We start from the raw sequence: 20,902 nt of genomic DNA on the forward strand, positions 1-20,902 counted from the left end.
TACGTCAGGGGCGATCACTCAAGGTCAAGCGTTTAGGAGAGTAGTAAGTTCTCCATGGACTTAGAGCATGCATTAATTTCAAAACGCCATGTCCTATGTGTGGTCGTGGGTACATTGATGTATCGAAACAAGAAACGCTCCATGATTCCTCAGTGCCTAAATAGCCACTACAAACGTTCCGCGTGTACCTGGGACGTTGTACCCCTTTCCAACGCCAGGAAAAAGACGCTCAATAACTTCAGTACCAACAAACAAGCAAACGCGACAACAATATCCATGCATCATGATGCTTGGGAATGACTAGCAATTTGATAACGCAACTAAGCACCACCTGCTGTTGCAAGGGGCTTCTTGCGCCGTCCCAAAAGCGTTGCGCCATCGAGGCTCAATTCGAAAGCGCCTTTTTGCTTGTTGCGTTCCCGAACTTGTTGACGTGCAGCTGCTGCGACGGTAGCACTGTGTTGACCATAGCCCTTGGCTTCCTTTTCGGTCTGGCGTTCACGTTCCCGTCCACGCTCCTGGCCCTTACCCAGGTTCGTGTCACGCATTCGTTGCTCCAAATTCGAGGCGTCTGTCTTGTGGACGTATTCAGGATCAGACTTCTCCTCGTCTTCCTCTGACTCGTTCAGTTCCTGCAGGCGAGCTGGTGTCTGGCCCTTGGTACCAACTTGCTTCCTGCGCTTGGCCTCCTCTTCCTGGCGGTGTACCGAGTAGCCGACGTCGAAGATTTCACGGAGATTGACAGCTCCTGGTGAACGGAAATCCATACGTCTATCACCATCATTGAACCGGGCGGCGTCGAAAGCTTTGAGGTTTTCGCTGCTAGGCTTCTTCTCCTCACGGGGCGTGGGACCAGATTGGTTGATCCAAGGATGCTGCAAGAACTCGGTAATGGTGTAACGCTTCTCCGGGTCCACAGTAAGAAGATGTGTAATCAGATCCTGAGCGGACTTGGAGATCTCGTCCCACCAAGGAGACAGGAAGGTATATTGGCCCTTCGCGACCTTCTCAGTGAGAACCTCAATACTTTCGTCATAGAATGGTGGGAAACCACAGAGCAACGTGTATAGTACACATCCTAGCGCCCACATATCGACAGACTTTGAGTAACGCTCGTCCTTGACGATTTCAGGGGCCGTATAACCAACGGTTCCACAAGGCGTCATTGTTGAGTTTTCCCAAACAATCTTGGACAAACCGAAATCGGCAATCTTGATACGTCCGATACCTCCAGCACCCAGGCCCGGGATGAACTCACCCTCGTCAACCTTGTCTTCATCGCCAGGCTGCTTAGGCTGTGGTGTTCGAGAGGGAACAACAGGAATAGGTTCGAACAAGATGTTCTCCGGCTTGATATCACTAGAGCAGTTGTGTTAGAATACAGCTCTGAAAGGCATCATGGCTGCCACCATGACATCATCGCATCTTCAGACACGTGAGCGACGTACCGGTGAACCACTCCCCGCTCCTCGTGAAGGTATTCCAAAGCCTTGGCCACCTGGGTGATGACGTGGCGAGATAAGTCTTCACTGAAGTAAGTAAGTCTGACAATCTGGTGGAATAATTCACCACCTGGCGCGAGCTCAAGGATGATGTAATAGTATTGCCTCGATTCCGAGAAGTCAATGAGTTTGATGATATTAGGGTGGTCCAGTTGGCGCATGATTTGAACCTCTTTCAAGATGTTCGCTCGCTATCCGCACATTAGCATCAGCATATCAACTTATGCAAGTAGATGGCCTAGGCAAACCATGCTATTGGATTAACAAGGAAAGTTTCGAACGTCAACACCGGATTAGAAGAACGGATAAGGAGAGAAGTGAATGGGTAAGAATTAGGCAGACTTTAGGAAAAGAAAATTTCTCGCACCTCTGCAGCCTTCGGCACCTTCTTGAAATCCGGATGCATATGTTTCTGGCCCTAAGACGTCCCCTTGTTGGTAAAGAAACTTCGACATCATAACCAGAGCAGAAATGGAAAGTAGCAATAGGAGAGGGCGGGGTTGGGTTGACGAGGACCAGATAGAGGAAAGAATACGTGGTCGGCAGGCACAGGACTCAACCACACGGTGAACTCACCTGCATGTTGTTCATTTCGTATTTTCTGACGACCTTGATGGCGACCTCACCGGCATCTCCAGTCAGGTCTCGGGCACGATAAACGTTGCTGAAGGCGCCGTCGCCCATCTTCTCAGTGAGCTCCCATCTCTCCAGACCGGGATACCTGGGGAATTTGCTACGGCTCTGGTTCTCCTCTTGGACCAACTTGGCGACGTGAGCTTCCTCATGTCGCTGCTGCTTGCTGAGTGGCTGGTCGGCGTGGTGTGCAGCGACGTCATTGGCCTGAGCGACACGGTTTTGCTGTCCATTTGCACCGGCTTGGACAGAGTAGGCATCTGGGAGAGGTCCGGCCTGTTGAGCTCTTGCAGCGCCGCCGACGCCCATAGCTGGTTCAGTTACATGGGCCATGGCTTTCTGTGGAGGATGCACATTTGTGGGTGAATGGTCGCTTTTGTGTTGCGAATCGTCGTTGTTTGTCCTGGCTTGCTTGCCTAAATGGGGGAGAGGAATGATGTCAGTGGGCAGGCATAGAGCCGGGGGGTTGCAGGTGCTGGCACAGGTGCAGGGAAGGGGAGATGGAACAGAAAGTGGGAAGGGTGTAAACAGATGGAGGTAAAAGTAAATGAAGACACGGCAGCAGGAACCATAACCAAGGGAAATTTAAAATAAAATAACAATGGAGAACAGTCATCCATGGCCGATCACTATTCTTGCATATGGTATGGCATGGTTGATCGATTGATCGACTGAGTGAGAAAGAGGGATGAAGATACGAATGGATGATGGGAACAACTCACCATGACGAATGAAGTTCTTCAATTGCTGAATGGTAGACATTGTTGCAAAGACGTCACACTGGGAGACGGCCTCTCTGCCTTTCCTTCCTCACTATGACGGAGCTGTGTGTGCGACAATGAAATGTGAGGGCCTCTTGCCAAATGCTTTAGGTTATTGCGGCTACGATGCAGCGTGTCGAATGAGCCCAATATAGTACGATACGATACACCTCAGCAGATGGTTGTCGGGAGAAGTCGTCGTTGTTGCTGAATGAATGAATGCTACTCGGGTTACAAGTATCTTTTTCAAATGCGGCCCAAAAGCGAGATGAGATGATGCAAACAAGCGGCCGGGGCGGGCTGTGGCTGCAAATAGGCGGGGTACTATTCTTTCGTAATGATATCTATCGGAGGCGGCGTCAAGTGGAAAATCAATATCAGCGTATCGTTTCGGACAAATAAAATCATATGAAAAGGGACTTTGTTCTATGAGAGGTCGAGAAAGGTGTCTCAAAATTAAGAGGAAGATTCCCGAGAGGATGCAGAGCAGGAATGGACTGGATTTGAAGCGTTGCAGCTGAAGAATGACCCTGGTGGGAAGGGGAAAAAAAAAAAGTGACGATGATGCTGCTAGGTTGCGCTGAGTGTGCCAATGACAGCGACCGCAGCCACCTGCATGCCTGCGACCCTGGAAAGCGGGAGCCGAGTAATTCAGGCCGTGCGCAATGATGTAGTGATTTCCTCCGTCTCGCGCGCCGCTGGCAACAAGCAACAAGTCGCCCAACCCGTGAATGCCGCCATTGAACAAGACCAACAAAAGTGGCTGACAAACTGCTCCTCGATCTAGATCTAGTCTAGTACGGAGTACCAGAATGAGAACAATATTAGTAGATAGAGCAACGAATCATTGGTCGCGTAGCGCACGGTTGGAGGTATTCTATGACGGGGAGAAGCAAGGCAGAATTGTCACCTAATTAAAGCACATAGAATAGTACACATCGATCAATGGTCTCTGTGACACCATGTACAAAGTATCAAGTAGAAGAAAGCCCGGCAGTCCGCAGTTCTTTACCAGTTTATGAACAGTTTGATCCATCATGCCACTCAAACTCCCACTCCGTGGAATGAAGGAGAGTACCACAGTATACCAGTCGTCATCGCTGTCGTTGGGCTGTTCGCCATCACCTGTAAATCGGGACGCCAGTCATAATGGAGTACCCCTGGCTGATGGCGGCGAATGCAATTGTGAAACAGCCACTAGAATTGTAGCAAAAGGGGGTAGTTTGCTAGGTTAGCTAATTTGACTGGTATTACGTCGCGTACTGGTCCAGGTTACAGCCAATTCCCCTCCCGAGGCCCTCATTCAAGTGTCTACATTCGTAGTAAATGATCTTTGAGAATTCCTCTTGACAGTGGTTCGACGTTCGTGAGAAGTAAGTCAAGGGGATCTTTAAGGATCTTGATCATCAGATATGCTTTCTGCCAGTCTCATTCAATATCTACTTGCAGTTGATTTGACCTCAAGGCTAGCGGTCTTCGCTTTGGTACAGTAGGCGTAGTCACTATTGTAAATCAAGGCATTTAAGATTCCATCTCTAGGCTGGACTAGAGACCCCTGAACGGCACAAATGGCATGTGGCTTGGAAGCCCCATACTGTTTTACCTCAAGACAACTACTGCTGAATGGCTTACTGAGACAGCAATCTCCCATAAGCAAGGCTTCAAGAATTCATGCCTAGCCACTCATGCCAGCTTCTGGGCTTTTCCCAGACAGTGCCTTGCTCATTGTTGCACTGCTGTGATCTTTCCCCATACCATGATCCATGATCTTCTGAAGTGTTTACGCGCTCGTTTAACGAGAAGACCCGTTATGACGTATGGCTAAGCGTCATATCGGCCCCTCCCACTCTCAGAAGCCAGCACACTTCCGATCTAGTGACTCTATGCTCTGCCCTACGATTGGTTAGGCCGACATCCATAGAATGCGCCTGACGCATGAGCTTCGCATGGGTTGTTTGGCTTTTGTCAGATCTTCAATCCACATCGCCAAAGCATCGTCATCCTCATGGACGAAGCACTTCTTCGAGAGCTAGGCGTGGAGCCCAGAACTTGATGGTAATTTCGTGCATGGAGTGAGTCTCATTCTTGAGGACAGCCCACAACTACAGGAAGCAGCTTGGGAGACAGGCCCTTTCAGACAGAGTTCAGAATTGCATCCCGCAACCGGAGCGATCTCCGATCTCAAGGTCTCTGAAGGAAGGTTTGCAGACACATGTGCAAAGGGCTTTATCATAGTTTATTCAGCCTTCCAGGAACCGGATCTGCATGGCACCGTTGAGTGTGCATCAAGTCCTTCGTCTGTAAACATGGTACACTAATTGTTAACAACTTAGGTCATGTGGATCGCAGCCGATCATATTGCGTACTCCGCACATCACAAACCACTTCGTTTTACCATCTCATGAGCTTATGCTGCGATAGTCTAAACTTTGGGGAATCAGTAATCCTCCACATGTCTGTTTACAACGGCACTGTCTATTGGTTACGAAGCCTGGGCTGCAAGTTCAATGCAGATCGCTTCAAGTTGCATGAACCGGAGGTCCCCGTCCGTCATCCTGAACATCGTATGTAAGGATGAGATCAGCCACGTGCTTTGTCAACAGCCGCATCGTCTCCTGAAGATGCGAATCATGTTTTCCCATTGCCCATTGCCCCAGCTTAGGCGTGCTTTGTGGGGTGTAGTAATCAACCAAGCGTTTGGCGCTCTTCAATTGTGAAAATCTGGCTGATCCCTTAGCTCAAACTCCACCCATCTATGTAACCACGAGCCCCAGTAACTACATGGCTCATCTAGCTCTGTACATCTGCCGCTGCTGATATCGATTAAGTATATGTGCCGGTACAACGGAGAGAATCCCAACGAGCTCTGAAGGCAATCATCCCGCAATTGTGGTTAAACCTTATTCCCAAAGAGAAATTACAATTTTAACAAGCAAATTTTCATTGATGGAGCCTTTCCCCTTGGCGTCACTAACAACAAGCTTTGAAAGGACCCTGGATTTTCGGTACTGCGGGCTTGCCCCATGTCGACGGGTTTGGTGAATTAAAGTGTTGTTGCGTTTGGGCCTTTGCATATTCCCTTCCGCGATAGGCGTGACCGTTCCGCGATCCTTCGTGAGTCATGCAAATGAAGGAGTCAAAACAATATATCAGGCCCCTCAACGCATAAGTCTAACAATGGGGGGCGGGGAAAGAAATCCGCGAAATTGAGCGAGCCTTCTGCCAAGCGATATCATCTATGAAATCCTCATAAGGTCGTGCATCACGAGTACTGGCAAATCATGAAGTGTCGACGAAGTTAAGGAGTCTCTAATGTTATTCGACGTAAGTCTGCTTGAGCCACACGAAGAACGCATAATAGAGATGCCCGGAATGGCTACTTCAGAGCCATCGGTGGTACCAGAATAGAGGAATTATCTTCCTCAATCGCTTTGCAAGCTCGCCTTTCGGCAATCAAGCGCATACCATGAATCCTGAAGCAGTTCCCCAGCTGTACTGCTGAGCGGTCGAGATCTTGGCGGAGTTCACAGCCCAACCATTTTCAGGTTTCTTGATGCTCCAAGGCGTCGGAGAAAGGAAATGATCAGCGTCGTCCTAGCCAACTTCAAGCGAATCAAGATCGGGCTCCATGCCTGGGGCTTCTAATTCATCAGGTGGCCCGATATCTAAAACATGGTGGTCAGCAAATTAAGCGGTGTTTTTGATGTGAGCGAAGTTCGCTGGAACTTACGGAACGATAGTGTAATAACAAACTTGGAAGCATCAGATGTTGAGGGGTGTGGACAGCTCCTGCAGAAAGAACAGTTGATGGCCCAATATCTGTGTTCCGTTTGCACACTCTATCTATGCCCGTGGCCGTCAAGAGCCCGGTTGGGGTTGAGAGCAGTACGTTGGCCACAGCAGCCTCTGTCAAAAACTTCACGTTGTCTGTCCAGTGGGTAGACAGCCGCCGCAATGCCGCGTGTTCCACTATACTTGTTCTCGGTGTACCGAGCGACACCAAAAGAATGCCCAGAATCACCGCGAAGTGATGGCACAGGTGCAATGCCAGCCTCCTGCCATGAGTGAAGGGTTCACTCTCGAAACGTAAATGCGTCATTCGTAGAAGTTACAAATTGAATGGGAATATTGCCATTATAGCTATATAAATCCGGGTTAATGTTTCCATCCGGGTGTTGTTTCCTCTTTTATATACGGCAAAAGATCATCATGCCGATTCAGTGTAAAACGTTGTTGAATACGATTCACAAACTCTGGCTGAAAGACCTATCATTTGGTCGAATGTAAACTTAAAAATAATGTAGAAATGGCGATATGCATCACGGGCATATTACGAATACTCCCTCTTATGGCTTGAGATGAGTACAAGCAGTGCGTGGCGATTCACTTTCAACGCAATGTTTCGAAGATTTAAACAATTCTCGCAAAAAGGCACGATGTTGGCTGAGCGTAAGAATTGACAGGCGTCAATGAGGAAACAGTCATTACCTAGTAAGAGTCATCGTCGCACCAAGAATGCCAAATTCCCCGACATGGAACACATTTCTTGCTCCCTTCATAGCAAGGAACTCAATGCATCAAGGAAACCTATAGTTGAACTTCAAATCCAGTAACGTACAGTTTCGGGGAGTACATTCAGATATACTCTTCAGTGTCTAGCTACTACCCAAATATCAAAGAAATCAAGCTCCAGCTCTACCTCCAGCTCAGGCTCTCCCGCCGGCGCCCGGTAGTCATTTCTAGTACGTCTATAGAGCTTATACTACCTAATCAAAGGCATCAAGTTCTTCATAACTAGTTTCATAGAATTCTGGAAGACCCTTAACTCATTATGGAGAGGTAACTATCAACGCCAAATGCTACAGTATATCCTCACCAGCCGTCAGCGACTTCGTTACAGGTATCTGCGCGATATCGTCAGTGAGCAGACGCATAAGCGATCAAGGGTTAGTTTCGGAAAGTACGTTAGCTGGCTGGACTTTAGCTAGTGGTGGCAGTCTGGTTAGTTCTACGATAATATTCTGGCTCAACCCAACACAGTACAAGTGATGTTCAGTAGCTTGAAAATTGGTCGACAACTGAAAATGCTAGAAGGCATCCAGTCTGCAAAGACGGCACCGTATTAGTAGCTACTGGAATAATTCATTCTACGCAAGCGTGTAATCCATCGGCTAGTTTACGCTCATTCTCGAACAATTATATCATTCATGTTGACATCAATGTCTATGCAATGATTAGACACATGATTGTGTGTAAAAAACATTCCAAAAAACCGCTGAATCTATGCAGAAATCTATGTGCTGATGCGCTCATCTATTGTTGTACACGGTGTTGCTAGATGGTGGATTGTTCTTCGCCTGATCTCGAGTTTCTAGGCAAACGCACCGACCAGAGCCATCAAAGCTGCTCCACCTACCACAGCTAGGAAGGCGTGCGTCCTGTTTTTCCCTTTCAGTGTCTTGTAGCTCTTTTCCGTGAGGAAATCCTCAGCCAGTAATTGCACCAGTCCCGCAAACAAGAGTAGTCCACTTGAGATGGCATTCATAAAACCAACCATTAGCAAGCCAGTTTGTGACATTGGATCATACATGTTATGCACGATCAACCCAATTACCTGGCCGATGGGGGTCGTCGTCCCGTATGCAAGAACCATCAGCCACGGTCGTACGGAGTGCTTGGGGAACTGAATGGCAGCAATTCGCGATCCTAATGCAAGACCTTCGAAGGTTTGATGGAAAGCAATCGCGATCAGGAACACAATAAAGGGCGGGCCAGTTGCGACGGAAACGGCCATGCCGATAAACACAGAATGGAATAGAATGCCAGCTTCTAACAACATACACTGTAGCATGAGCCGCTTCTGTTCTTCGGGGCTGTGAACTCGAGGTGTGGGCGGTTCTGATTGATCTTTAGCAGCAGAGCCAGCAAGTGGCTGTTCATCATCGTCAGCAGTCGGGTCAAGCTCATCCAAGTCAATATCGAGATCATCGTCGTCTTCGTTGTTGTTTGTTCTGATTAAGGGGTTCCTGCTGGCAGGAGGCACCGACGTAGGTGTTGTTTCAGGAAGTGGCGATACTCCAGCCATAAGCCCTTCGCGATCGCCTAAATCTTGCAGTGGAATATCCGCGGGTCTGTGGCTGGGGCCACGTTTGGCTGCAAGCCCATTCCCACCTCCGTTTCCATGTATGTGGACATGTTGTTCTTCGGATTCGTCTTCAGAGTCCCACGCATGACCATGACCATGAGAATGTCCTGCTCCTCTTGTGGTCAAGTATGATTCGAGGCATACAACAACCAAAGCTGAAACCATAGCGACCAGGCCAGGCATAGGCCGGTAGCCTTCGTTGAAGACATACGGAAGGCATGGGTCGTTCAGCGACGTAAAGGCGGTTGGCAGCAGGTGGACGAAGGCGGTGGCTAGAAGCACACCAGTGCCGAAGTGTTGACATAGGAAAACGATTCGATTTGAACGACGACTCTGCGAACCTCGGCGGGAGAATAATGGGAAGCCACATGCTGAAAAGGTAGGTAAGCATAAGTTCGCATCGCTGGGTCATGACAATGGTAGGGTTTCTTACCAAGAGTGCTGAGAGTCAATATCAACACCAATGCGAAAATATGTAACGGTGTGTCATATGCTCCCCTTTCTCGCGAGCCGCAGGCGGGCTTTTCGGTTGCATCTGCGTCCTGTCTTCTTGTGAGCTCGGCCAACAAGACATCGGTGGACAGCCACGATATGTCTGCAAGGTGATGCGCGAGTTAGTTTAACACTATCAACAGAGACTGGGTTCGCAGATGCGTGATATGACAATCGGTATGACGAGGTTGAACAAAATCATGGAAAGGCCTGATCAATTTGGATACCTGTACGTACCTCGGCCAGCGTGTCCTTGGATAACATCCATGTCGAAAGTCGTGCAGCGGAAAACTAGTCACACGTGTCGGCGGCAGCGTCTTCCACCATTTCCCTATCTACAGCCAAATCCAACAAATCCACCGGTATCCATTGGGTGCTGATTGACAGAGTCTCTTTGTTGCGAAAGTATAATCTAGCCTGGAAGAGCACCATCCCCTTGAGCTTTGTTTGCGACACGAGTCCAATGCGCCTAATCTTCGGATAAAGCCGCCATTCTCGAGACTTGGCCCGCGATGAACAAACATGTCCATTTCACTCATGGGGCTTATAACAACAATTTCAAACTCTCCATAATAACGCTATTACTTCACAATGTTCTTCGTGCTGTTTCCTGCATCAGCCAGTACCCCATGGACCATCCATGCCTCATACGATAATCCAGCTACATTGCAGACATCCCGAAAAGAAACATCTTTTATATAAAATCAATTAAAAAAAACTGCGGACTGCCGACATCTGAATGTGCCGAACACCAATACGTGCCGTTACACCAAACGTTGCAATATCCAATCGAAATATTAAATGTTTCTGCTACTGTCCCCAATCAGGCTTGAAAGTTTGAAGCGGTCTAGAGGCGAACCGCAGTTTGACCATTGTTGCCGTTACGCAAGGGTCATCTGCCTCGCTGAGGATTGATTGAGATGCTCTGACTAAGAAGCTCAAGGACACCTCAAGTCACAGCCTCCATCCATCCATCCATCCATACATCAGACGCCTGTCTGCATTAGCTCGTCAGCAACAAATGTCCGAGTGGCACAGCTGGATGCAACGCGATCAATCCTATCGCTGCCATGTCTTTACGGATTGAGCGTGCACCACCTTTATCGCAGCGCTCGACATGAATCTATACGTCAGTCGCAAGCACTTTTCATGGGCCTGGTTACTATTTCAAGGTATAGTACGCCGCGGCGAATGGCCGGTCGGAGGATATCGATTCACACGGTGCTTAATGCAGCGTATATTACATATGAGGCGATCTGACCATCCGTCAATCTAGTTGATAAGCGGATTACCACCTCAGTCTTGTTTATCATGCCCGAGACCTGATTGAGGCCTGTCAAAATTCTTGGTCGGCGCTCAAAAGTACTGAACTACTGACAGTGATGCCGATATGTTGTCCGCTCTCCAGATTACTGTATGCATTGTTTGAAGGATCATTCCTGTCTTGATTGACAAATGATTGGTCGTCGTTAAGCATATCGTCTCTTCTGCAACCTAAATGACGATACCAGCAGATTTGCTTTGAAATGCACACAGAGTCGTATTGCTTGTATTGCTCAACCAACCTTTGAATGTCGACTTTAGTGGAGACAATCACCCATTTGCTCGTTATGTATAGCCCTTCTAGCTCTCCCGAATTGCACCATCGTGGAGCGCTTTTACGACGGTAGTAGGTCCCCTACTCAACGGCAGCCAGGTAACAAACTACGAGTCAATGCGAGATGTGTATTGTGTGGAGAGCCACCGAAAACGGAAGTTGTTTAAGGGACCCTAGCAAACATTTGAACACGCGAGATCGCACGAACAAGCAGAGCCCGGTTGGCTGGTTTGCCAGAAGCACCCCATATGGAGTGTGGACGCCTCCCACTTCTGCCGACACCCGACTATGCAGTGGCTTGCTTGGTGGGGAATGATCGACTCTTTCCGCTACCCCAGCACAGGCTCAATGCCGAAACCAATATAGCGCTACTGTTAGGGTATGTAATTACTATGTAGGTACATCTTCCATCGTCTTTTGATTCATTATCTAAGCTGTGCCGCCAGGCCTTCGCTAGCATGTATCGCGCCATGACCCTCCACGCGCATTGGGGTTTATTTTGTTGTCAACCTATTTATTTCGATTTCGATTTCTTGGGCTGTTTTATTTGTTGACAGTTCACGACAGCTATTCGTGCATGCGAACCGCGCGACATGAGACGGTAAAATGATGTGTTCTATATTGGCTTACCCCCTCATCCAAACACGCAGAATGCACGATGAAGAACTTTCAGCAAGCATGTCGGGTGGGATAGTCTGTATGTATGCGCGCATTGCGCGAGCCTCATCAGCGTCTTGGCAGCATCGCTTGATCCTTCATCGTCGTATATCCTTGCTTATCTCGGCGACCATCTTTAAGAGTAAGGACCAATGATCCCCTTCGATATCGATCACAGGCTAAGTCAGTTAACCTTAGTGTTCAATCTAAGATCGACGACAGCTGCGGTCTAGCCATTTGTTTTCGCTATCAAGTTGGGTCCGCCTGAGGAGCACCGTCCACTCTATCAGTGTGGATGTTATCCTTGATTAAACTGGACATGGCATCCCATGCGCTGAGCCACGTCTCCGTGGCAATAATGATCGTCTGCGCCCACATCCTTGACTATTGTGTGCTTGCCGTGGGATTGCGGGGCGCCAGTCGTGCCTTTGCCTTGACGTATCTTAAATGCTTCTTTTGTCCGTCCATTGAAGACATTTGTATAACATGTCTTGGCCTTCTAGTTGCATTGCCAAGTCCTCGTTACGCCCCTGTCCCTACTTCGCAAAGAGAAAACCAGGCTCAAGATTGACCACCTGCCGTTTCCATGAGATTTCGTGCTACCAATTTTACACACTGAAGCGTATGGTACCATGTCGCGATGATCTTTCACCGATTTCTGATTCGTGCCCTCGGTTTTGGGACCGCTGTTTGTGCAGCTCGTCAGCGAGGCACGTCGATCACGAATGCTCGAGACCATGAGACCCTTAACCGCCCTTCGTACCATCACGAAATATGGCGGAAGATAGAGCATCTTTCAATCGTCTATAAAAGCTGACCGGTCAGCTCATCGATTCGATGGTCATATCTGTATCAGCCATCACTCGATTTGCCCCTCCTGTTACCACCTTGGAACAAACATCACAATGGTCAACTTTCGCCGTCTTGCTGCCACATTGGTAGCTCTGTTGCCTTTGACTTCTGCCGTCCCAACGCAGAAGCAACAGCAGAAGCGTGAAGTCATCCCGGGCAAGTATATTGTCACGTTGAAGGACAGCGCCAGCACTGCGGATGTTGAGTCTCATCTCGGCTGGGTACAAGATGTCCACGCTCGTAGCTTGACTAAGAGAGAAACTTCTGGCGTTGAGAAGACCTATAACATCAACAGCTGGAACGCTTATGCTGGCGAGTTCGACGACGCCACAATCGAACAGATCAAAGCCAGCGCTGATGTAAGAAACTGACTCGATGGACCATGGAAATGTTGATACATGCTGACGGTTTCTCTAGGTTGCTAGCGTGGAAGAGGATCAGATATGGTATCTCTTTGACGAGCCGGCCAAGACCGAGCATGCTTCTCGTGCCTTGGTCACCCAAACTGGCGCAACATGGGGTCTTGGGACTGTTTCCCATACTACCTCTGGCTCTACCACCTACATCTACGACTCCACTGCCGGGAGCGGAACATATGCCTACATTGTCAGTAAACACTCCGAATAGACTTAGAGCAAGACTGAGGCCAAGTGATTGAGCTGGGAATGACCAGATTGACTCATTTACTTGCCTTGACGAGAACAAGTACTAACCTTGATATTGTAGGTGGACACCGGTCTTTTGACGACCCACACACAATTTGGCAGCAGAGCGTCGTACGGCTATAACGCTGTTGGCGGATCCAATGTCGATAGTGTTGGTCATGGCACCCACGTTGCTGGCACCATCGGTGGTACCACTTATGGTGTTGCCAAGTCTACCACACTCATTGCTGTCAAGGTGTTCCAGGGTGAATCTAGCTCAACCTCCATCATCCTAGACGGCTACAACTGGGCTGTCAACGATGCTACCAGCAACGGCCGACAATCTAAGAGTGTTCTCTCATTGTCTCTTGGTAAGCGACACCCAATCACAGGCGTGAGCGGACGGCCCGATATTGACCTTTTTTGTCCTTAGGTGGAAGCTATTCCGCGACTTTCAACAACGCTGTCAACGCTGCGTACACCAGTGGTGTTTTGACTGTCGTAGCTGCCGGAAACGACGCCGCCAATGCTGCCAACTACTCACCTGCTTCGGCAGCTAACGCCATCACAGTCGGCGCTCTCGACTCCGACTGGAGCCAAGCCTATTACAGTAACTACGGATCTGTTCTCGACGTTTACGCCCCGGGCTCCAGTGTCCTGTCTGCCTGGATCGGTTCCAACTCCGCCACCAACACCATCTCTGGTACTTCAATGGCCACTCCTCATGTAACTGGCCTTGCTCTCTACCTCATTGCTCTTGAGGGGCTTAGCACCCCATCTGCTGTCATTGCCAGAATTAAGGCCCTGGCTACCAGCGGCAAGATCACGGATATTGGCAGTGGAAGCCCCAATCTGATCATCTACAACGGCAACGGTGCATAAATGACGAAACCTTCCGAGGTGACTGTAGCATCCCTTTTGCTTCAGGGGTTGATATATTGGAACGTCTCGGAGGTGAGGAATGCTGTGATTGGACGGCATATGGTGCAACGATCTGGAATTAACATGGTGGATAAGTCTCAGTTCGGTCGCTCATTTTTGGAAGTAACTGTTGATTTGAACGAGTGATGTGCTTGACATATACTTATGTCCGCATACAATACATAAAGTTTACTCAGTGTCCAAGCTCGTTTTTTGAGATGTTGCCGCGTTCCGCTCTTGACCCCGGTATACAGATGCGACCAGTCGAAGTGACTCACAATGATTGTGGAACATTTGTTGCCCACGGGTAAGCAGAGGGCGTGTGCGACCAGGGGCTCAGGTCATCATAATTGCGTGTCGTATTTTTGCCCTGGAGGACCTGCTGCACGAAGGGCAAAACATTTGTGCTGCCACATCCATATCAGCCACCGCGAGTCTTTTAAGAGCGTATGCTTGATCCAAGAAGAATTGGTACTTACAAGCCACTCATGTCACAGTGCCCACCGCTCCTAATGGCCATCCCGATCTGCTCACCAACACCCAGCCAGTCATAGACGAGCTTAGCCGCCGGAAACACGACCACTGCCGTACCTTTGGAGTTTGTATACGGGTCGCCGCTTCCCTGATCGATGATTAGTGCCCTGGGCGCTATGGCAGCCGCGATAGTATGCGCATCATATGGCAGACTCTCTGCATGATTTACGAAAGTACCCAAGGTAGAGTCGCTCCACCAGCCCGCGCCGGCCTTGGAGTTCTCGAGGGTCTCATCTTGACCAGACATATTGTGATACCGATAGGGTCCTAAACCCTGGACGCCCGAGGACATGGGCATGGTTAGGGTGATACGTTTATCAAATAGCCCTGCGGCCAGGGCTCCCTTGCCAAGCCGCGAGCAACCCGTCACGCCGACTCGTCCTGAATCAATCTCGGGGACGGTCATGTTGAGCGCGTCGAGGGTACGATGGAAGCCCCATGCCCAAGCTGTGAGCACACCTATGCAACGTGAATTAGAATCCCTTGACTTGAACTTCGTAAGCAGGCTGAAAACAAAGAAGACCATACCAATGTCCCGCCCCTTGTAGATATCCCAGAATGCGCCTGTTTTGGAATTACTGTCCGCCGCCACAGTTGTATAATCAAACCCTACAACAGCAATACCGGCCTGCAGGTAGGGTTGGTTCTGTATGCCACCAATGTTAATCACCACCGGTGCCTTTGCACTCGCACTAGCACCACTCGGTAGTACCAGTGTAGCCTTAAATTTACCCGTCTTCCCGTTGGCCGTTACTTCGATATTCACCGTCGTGCCACTGCGCGTCGCCTTTACGGTCTCTTGTGAGTGATCTGGGTAGTATCCGTACTGATACTCCTGCAGCATGTTGATAATTTCAGGTTGTCGACACTGGTACCATTCATCGGGTGTACTTATCCGACCAGAGGCGCGACCGGCCATGATATCCGATGCGGTGTTGCCCGAGTCGGCTGTTGTTTTGGATAGCGGCAGGAACGGGTCCGGCATTGTAGTCTGCGTAGGCAATTGTTGCCATGTGGGATATTTGCCTGAAGAGAACGATGATGCACAGGACACTGCTGCTGGAACTCTGGCCGTAAGGTCCGATTCTGGTGCTGGCAAGGCAGCGGCGAGAGCCAAGTGCGTGAACAGTGCTATGAACTTTAACATCGTAACAAATTTTTGCATATCTACCTTCCAAGGTGAGACATAGATATCAGAGATATCGTGGCATGAACCTTCTTAAACACAAACACGTCTCACCCGCAGTACACGGACGAGCGGCTCCGCCGGGTATATCATATTTTCCGGGGAGCCGGCTCAACGGCGGCAGTTGTTCTGGGTGGGGTCTTTTCTGTTATGAAAAGAGAAAAGAAGAAAAGAGAAAGTAATCAATTATCTTCGGTTATTTGGAAGTTCTATGAGATGAGGTCAATCGACTTTTTGACCTGAACGACGGGGAAGCAAACACACACATGACTTGCGGCATCAAACCCGCGTAAACAGCAGGTAAAAACGTCTAGAAAACATAGATTGGGGATCCAAGGTGGCTCCGAAGTCTATTTAAGCTTAAAGGGTTTGCAGTCACAGCGCCAAGTGATAGTATGCCGATTGATAGCCAATTTTAGCCGCGACACTGACCAAAGCGGCAGGTGGAAGTTTCAATGGCCACGCTTGGCTCCTCGACCGAGGAGAATACATGCGGTCAAAATATTGGCAATCCTTGGTAACGAGGACTATGTCAGTCATGCGGTCGCCACTTCGGTTCCGCAAACAGTGTTTGCTGTCGACGTAAGTACCCATCGTAAGATGTTACCTAATACGACCTTGACAACCACACGACTCTCTGAGGACCCTACGGTTAAAAGTCTGCATACTCTATCCAAAGATATTGCCATTGAGTTTGTCGAGTTGTAAAAAGGGACGGTCTCTCCCAGTGATGGGAACTGAGACTGTATCAAAAGCAAACATTCGTGGAGCTGGTTTCGTAGGAAGTAAGCTAGGGATAATGCAAGCGGTGGGCAGATCGCAACGGCTTTTGAAGCTCCTCGAGACCCGGAAAACCCATGAGCTGATCTGATAAATACTATAACGCGGTCGTTACCTTCTCCAAAATTTTTCATCTGGTGTCCTGCGCTTCAAGTACCTTCCATTACATGTTAATTTAATACTCAGCTCGATATCAAACTAGCTAATGGCTAGGTCATACATGATATGTGAGCAGTACATAGTTCGTGCAACCTTTTGTTACTAGTAACAGACCGAAGCTCAAAATTGAATTTGGAATCACTGGGCCTACTGATTGCTCACAGGCCCCGTCATCCACGGACTCATATGGATATGCTTGTTGTCCATCATAAGTTGTCGCATCTCAAGACCAGAAAACCTTCTTTGACCTGACTTCCTATAATATGTCTCAAGCCCACACAAGGCCCTGTCATCTTGGAACGTCTCGAAAACTGTGTTAACTTAAAATGTGTCTGACTCGGCGGAGTGCGTGGCCTTTCGGTTGAACCTAGTCCCAGCATTGGTGAGAGTGGGCTTTCGAGCCCTGTCTGATGGTGTTGTGACACGGTCTGCTGTCCATCAGCTTTCTCGAACTCTCCAAGGTCAGTTATGTTCGCTGACAAGATTACGTTTAGACTCTTGGGTATTCGCTTTGGAGGGACAATATTGGGTATGTTGCTTAACCTGTCCTTTCGTGGAGGTTAACTCCCACTACGCTAAAATAGCTAACCATTTACAAAAGAATCTTTTTATTTTTATTTTTAAATTTTTTTTAAAAAAGGGGTGGGGAGGAGGGAGAAGAAAAATCTATAGGTCCAAGTAGTATACAGCTGAAACATTTGTTGTGAGTCAGGGCCCAGTTCATCTGAGCGCCGTGAACTAAATGTAGGTTAGTCTTCCGAACGTCCTAAGCGAGAGTCTCTGACGCTCCCTCAACCTTGCGACTCTTGACAATAAACTCAGCGTTGATAGATAAGACCTTTGTGTCTCTGTGTTGTGTATTGCCAAAAACCTTGGCCATTGATTGCAGGTGGATAAGTGGGTTGATTTTGAATCGAGGATCAGAAAACAGGGGACAACGCGTGACCTAAAATTGATTATGGCAATCAGAAAATCCGAAGGCGTATTCAAATCTGCGAACTGTTGTATGTGAGAGAGTTGTTTCCTTCACAAAGTCATTCGCCGCGACAAACAATCGCTTCAGTGGCCTCTGTCTACTTGAAGACTTTTGGTTTGATTTATGTTAGTCAAGACCCTTTGCAACTGTGTTTTCATAGCAAACCCCGTCACTTGCCTGCACTAGGAATAGAAAATACTGAGTTCTTTTTGACTGCACTATGGTCGGATTACACTTCTCTAGGTAGGGTGGTTATAGTCAAGTGTCTCATGTGTCGTGTAGCTTGATAGTTTTGAGATTAAATGTGGTACTTCTGTTGAGACAATATTTTCAGCAGCCCGAATTATATGGGAATGAGCGAGAGCAGTTCCTTGATGCAGTTCGAATTGTGATATAATAGCCTCAAGTGCTTTGCTACTATAAACGCTTCATTGCGTGTATGAGTGCGTTCGGTTTCTAGTAATGGCTTTATTACTGTTCTCCAATATCCACATCGCCGAGATGCTCTTGAATTCGCCTGGATAATGATGCCAGCACTCCGCGAAAAGATTCGTGTATCCGTCGCTTCTTTGTTGATGAGAATCAAGCTGTTGCAGGATAGTAGCAAGCACGTAGTCATTAGGACTGTTCGAAGGGGGGGTGGGGTGTAAGACTTCACCCTCTAGTAGGTCACTTGCTCATGGATACAAGTGTTGGCACTCCCATTGAGCTTGAAGCGTTTCGGCTGTGCAATATAATATCACGAAGTAGAGGATAAAAGTCTCTAGACTACAGGAAATGAGTTGAATATTTTCGAAATACGATCTTATGAACATATCACAGGTAAAGAGATTTTGGTTACATATGCTGAATAGTAAGAAGATTCGGGGCGGCTGCACTACTAGTAATTCTCAGTCCACTGTCTGGTTAGCAAGGAAATCTTAGTCACAACTCCACTGAGCATTTCCCCATTTCTAGGTTAGTCTAGGTTAGCGCATTCGGCCTCAATAACCCTGACCACTTTAGGTAGGTTCCTCCCTTGAGTACCTACATACTTTCTGTAGATAATAACAGACACACAACTGCAATCGCTGTACCCCCCATCACCAGACTGACACCTCATGCAAGACTCCGCAAAAGCCCCATCTCCTTCCTATCAAGATCAATGTGCTAATGATGAAACAACAATCAGAGAGCTGGACCTCTGCCAATCCATGATCTGTAGCTTCTGAAAGGACCTCGTCGCGCGTCGACATTCTTGTATTGACGTTGCGGACCTAGTTCTAGTTGATTCGTGCAAAAATATAGCCATCCATCCAAGATAGCCGCAGAATCCGCATGCTGGATAAGCCCACTTCTTAGCCATGTCTTGACGACATAATCTTCTGTCGGAACGAGCCCCGCACCACCAAGTGGCGTTGCGTTGACTTCTTCGGTAATCTGGCTCTGTTGCGTGTCCACATAGTAGATTGCATTCTGCTCGCTGGCCAACATGTAAAGCCGCCCATGGTCATCCGCAGTAAAGCCAGCTTGCTCCGATCCCAACTCACCGGGATCCTGGACCGCAGCAAGCACTTCATTGTCGGATAGTGAGTCGTCAATCAGAGCTTCTTGGGATATGAAGTAGAATCGTCGTGAGGCTAGTACGCCCCAATAGAGGTTTCCTGACGCCAAAGCAATCCCGTCGGCACCGGTCGTGGCGTATGATTTCTTGGTGTTGTTCCAGATATAGATGGGTTCGCCGTTATAAGAGCCCACATAGTTGGCGTCCGCTTTCGTGACCGTGGTATTGTGAAGTCTTCTCCTGACACTGCCGTCATGGAGATTAATCGCCAGAAGGGAACCAGAGTTCGACGCATCTGTAATGAATGCATATCCTCCTTTTCCAAGTGTATTGTTGATCCTCAAATCGTTGGCGTTCATGGAGTCGTAGTAGAACTCGTCTGGAACGATATAAGTTCGAATAGTCTCTCCATTTTGGCTGAATGCTATAATCTTAGCGCCCCTTGAGATTGCCGCCTTGGCACCCGGCGGGATTCCGGAGTCTAATATCCATAGCTGGCCGAGCGCATCAAGCACCACGTTCTGTACATTGATAAAACACTCCGCAGGATCTTGTTGGGCGGTGCAATTTTGAATTGCGACATTCGGCCAGGCTTCCTCCGACGTGAAACTCGTGGCTTTGACGACGTTCACAGGGGTAACGCCTCCGTTGCGCGGATAGGTGAGGTACACGTTCGAATCCCGGTCTACGGCCAGTCCTGTGGGAGCATCTACACTTTCGTGAATCGGCTCAAGTTCTGAGCCAATGACTGTGAAGGATGTTGGACATTGCCCCAAGGTAGTGTTAGGACTCAAAGATGGCACCGGAGGACAGGTTGAAGGGAACCCCTGAGATACCACGCCGGCGGCAAGTGCTAGAATATACACGAGCATCATCGAGTTGAATGTGTATTTGGTTGAGAAATGACACCGAAATAATTACTATCGCAGGAGAACCTTCGGCTCTTCTAATGTTAAGACCAAGTCATGACGTGCTGCTTGCACGCGGCAAATCGATTATGGTTTCAATTTCCCCCGCATCCAGACAAATTTTGTTTGGTTCCCATGAGCAGAGAATTCACTACAATTCGCACACTACGAGTGTTACAGCCTCTCTGCTGGTGAAGTTACATCCAAAGAAGATTAAAAACTCTCAGTTAACTAATTTGTGTAGCTGAAATTCATTCAAGAGCAAAAGTAGCGAGAGTCATACGAAGATGATCAAGTCGTTTGTAGAACTCTTTCCATACTTCAGCCCGGTAGAGATTCATTAGTTACATTGTCGTGGATTTAAGTGCTGCATATTTCATGGTATTTTGTGTCCAGTAAGTAGTTCTCTAATACGAGAGGTGCAGATAATTGGCTGTTGTCCCATATCAAGTCTCATGGTCTGTCAGGCGTTATCTAAATAGTATAGACCAGCTAAATCTTACAAAATGATAATCACGTTCAAATAGGGGTATATCTGGTTGCTGGCAATGGAGTATTGTTTGATGGTTTCTGCTAGATCGAATTCCTATTCACTCTCAGATGCCGCATTGG

General features: G+C 48.4%; 7 protein-coding genes across 7 annotated transcripts; 2 read left to right on the forward strand and 5 right to left on the reverse strand.

Moving 5' to 3' along the window:
- Positions 1-310: 310 nt before the first annotated feature.
- BKA67DRAFT_182696 (kinase-like domain-containing protein) lies at positions 311-3,006 on the reverse strand. The gene is made up of 4 exons (XM_046095290.1): positions 2,858-3,006; positions 2,079-2,551; positions 1,449-1,693; positions 311-1,359 (listed from the first exon to the last, which is right to left on the reverse strand). Exons 1-4 carry the CDS (start codon positions 2,895-2,897, stop codon positions 321-323), a joined length of 1,797 nt encoding a protein of 598 aa, XP_045961446.1. The 5' UTR covers positions 2,898-3,006; the 3' UTR covers positions 311-320.
- Positions 3,007-4,301: 1,295 nt separating this feature from the next.
- On the forward strand, positions 4,302-5,303 carry BKA67DRAFT_554587 (uncharacterized protein). The gene has a single exon (XM_046101999.1). The coding sequence runs from the start codon at positions 4,470-4,472 to the stop codon at positions 4,719-4,721; it is 252 nt and encodes an 83-aa protein (XP_045961447.1). The 5' UTR covers positions 4,302-4,469; the 3' UTR covers positions 4,722-5,303.
- Positions 5,304-6,253: 950 nt separating this feature from the next.
- Positions 6,254-7,434, reverse strand: BKA67DRAFT_182921 (uncharacterized protein). The gene is made up of 2 exons (XM_046095292.1): positions 6,627-7,434; positions 6,254-6,561 (listed from the first exon to the last, which is right to left on the reverse strand). The coding sequence occupies exons 1-2, from the start codon at positions 6,993-6,995 to the stop codon at positions 6,538-6,540; spliced, it is 393 nt and encodes a 130-aa protein (XP_045961448.1). The 5' UTR covers positions 6,996-7,434; the 3' UTR covers positions 6,254-6,537.
- Positions 7,435-8,267: 833 nt separating this feature from the next.
- Positions 8,268-9,801, reverse strand: BKA67DRAFT_655495 (Zinc/iron permease; the record flags this gene model as incomplete). The annotated part of the gene is made up of 3 exons (XM_046106768.1): positions 8,268-9,412; positions 9,475-9,636; positions 9,771-9,801. The coding sequence occupies 3 exons, from the start codon at positions 9,799-9,801 to the stop codon at positions 8,268-8,270; spliced, it is 1,338 nt and encodes a 445-aa protein (XP_045961449.1).
- Positions 9,802-12,692: 2,891 nt separating this feature from the next.
- Positions 12,693-14,165, forward strand: BKA67DRAFT_512483 (peptidase S8/S53 domain-containing protein; the record flags this gene model as incomplete). The annotated part of the gene is made up of 4 exons (XM_046097474.1): positions 12,693-12,998; positions 13,057-13,245; positions 13,366-13,654; positions 13,717-14,165. 4 exons carry the CDS (start codon positions 12,693-12,695, stop codon positions 14,163-14,165), a joined length of 1,233 nt encoding a protein of 410 aa, XP_045961450.1.
- A 313-nt stretch (positions 14,166-14,478) lies between these two features.
- Positions 14,479-15,885, reverse strand: BKA67DRAFT_590843 (carbohydrate esterase family 15 protein; the record flags this gene model as incomplete). Its single annotated transcript, XM_046104629.1, has 3 exons — positions 14,479-14,611; positions 14,684-15,197; positions 15,267-15,885. The coding sequence occupies 3 exons, from the start codon at positions 15,883-15,885 to the stop codon at positions 14,479-14,481; spliced, it is 1,266 nt and encodes a 421-aa protein (XP_045961451.1).
- A 2,796-nt stretch (positions 15,886-18,681) lies between these two features.
- On the reverse strand, positions 18,682-20,395 carry BKA67DRAFT_554604 (major royal jelly protein-domain-containing protein). The gene has a single exon (XM_046102000.1). The coding sequence runs from the start codon at positions 20,255-20,257 to the stop codon at positions 19,007-19,009; it is 1,251 nt and encodes a 416-aa protein (XP_045961452.1). The 5' UTR covers positions 20,258-20,395; the 3' UTR covers positions 18,682-19,006.
- Between the last annotated feature and the right edge of the window lie 507 nt (positions 20,396-20,902).

The sequence above is a fragment of the Truncatella angustata genome (genome assembly GCF_020726525.1).
Source record: "Truncatella angustata strain MPI-SDFR-AT-0073 chromosome Unknown BKA67scaffold_2, whole genome shotgun sequence".
Classification (NCBI taxonomy): domain Eukaryota; kingdom Fungi; phylum Ascomycota; class Sordariomycetes; order Amphisphaeriales; family Sporocadaceae; genus Truncatella; species Truncatella angustata.

Excerpts from the sequence above, each read along its gene's own strand:
- BKA67DRAFT_182696 (XM_046095290.1), bottom strand. The coding sequence starts at position 2,897 with ATGTCTACCATTCAGCAATTGAAGAACTTCATTCGTCATG. Across the intron at positions 2,552-2,857 it reads GAAGAACTTCATTCGTCATG|GCAAGCAAGCCAGGACAAAC; the intron begins GTGAGTTGTTCC and ends TCCCCCATTTAG. Across the intron at positions 1,694-2,078 it reads ACGAAATGAACAACATGCAG|CGAGCGAACATCTTGAAAGA; the intron begins GTGAGTTCACCG and ends ATGTGCGGATAG.
- BKA67DRAFT_554587 (XM_046101999.1), top strand. The coding sequence starts at position 4,470 with ATGTGGCTTGGAAGCCCCATACTGTTTTACCTCAAGACAACTACTGCT.
- BKA67DRAFT_182921 (XM_046095292.1), bottom strand. The coding sequence starts at position 6,995 with ATGACGCATTTACGTTTCGAGAGTGAACCCTTCACTCATGGCAGGAGG. Across the intron at positions 6,562-6,626 it reads TGTTATTACACTATCGTTCC|ATATCGGGCCACCTGATGAA; the intron begins GTAAGTTCCAGC and ends ACCATGTTTTAG.
- BKA67DRAFT_554604 (XM_046102000.1), bottom strand. The coding sequence starts at position 20,257 with ATGATGCTCGTGTATATTCTAGCACTTGCCGCCGGCGTGGTATCTCAG.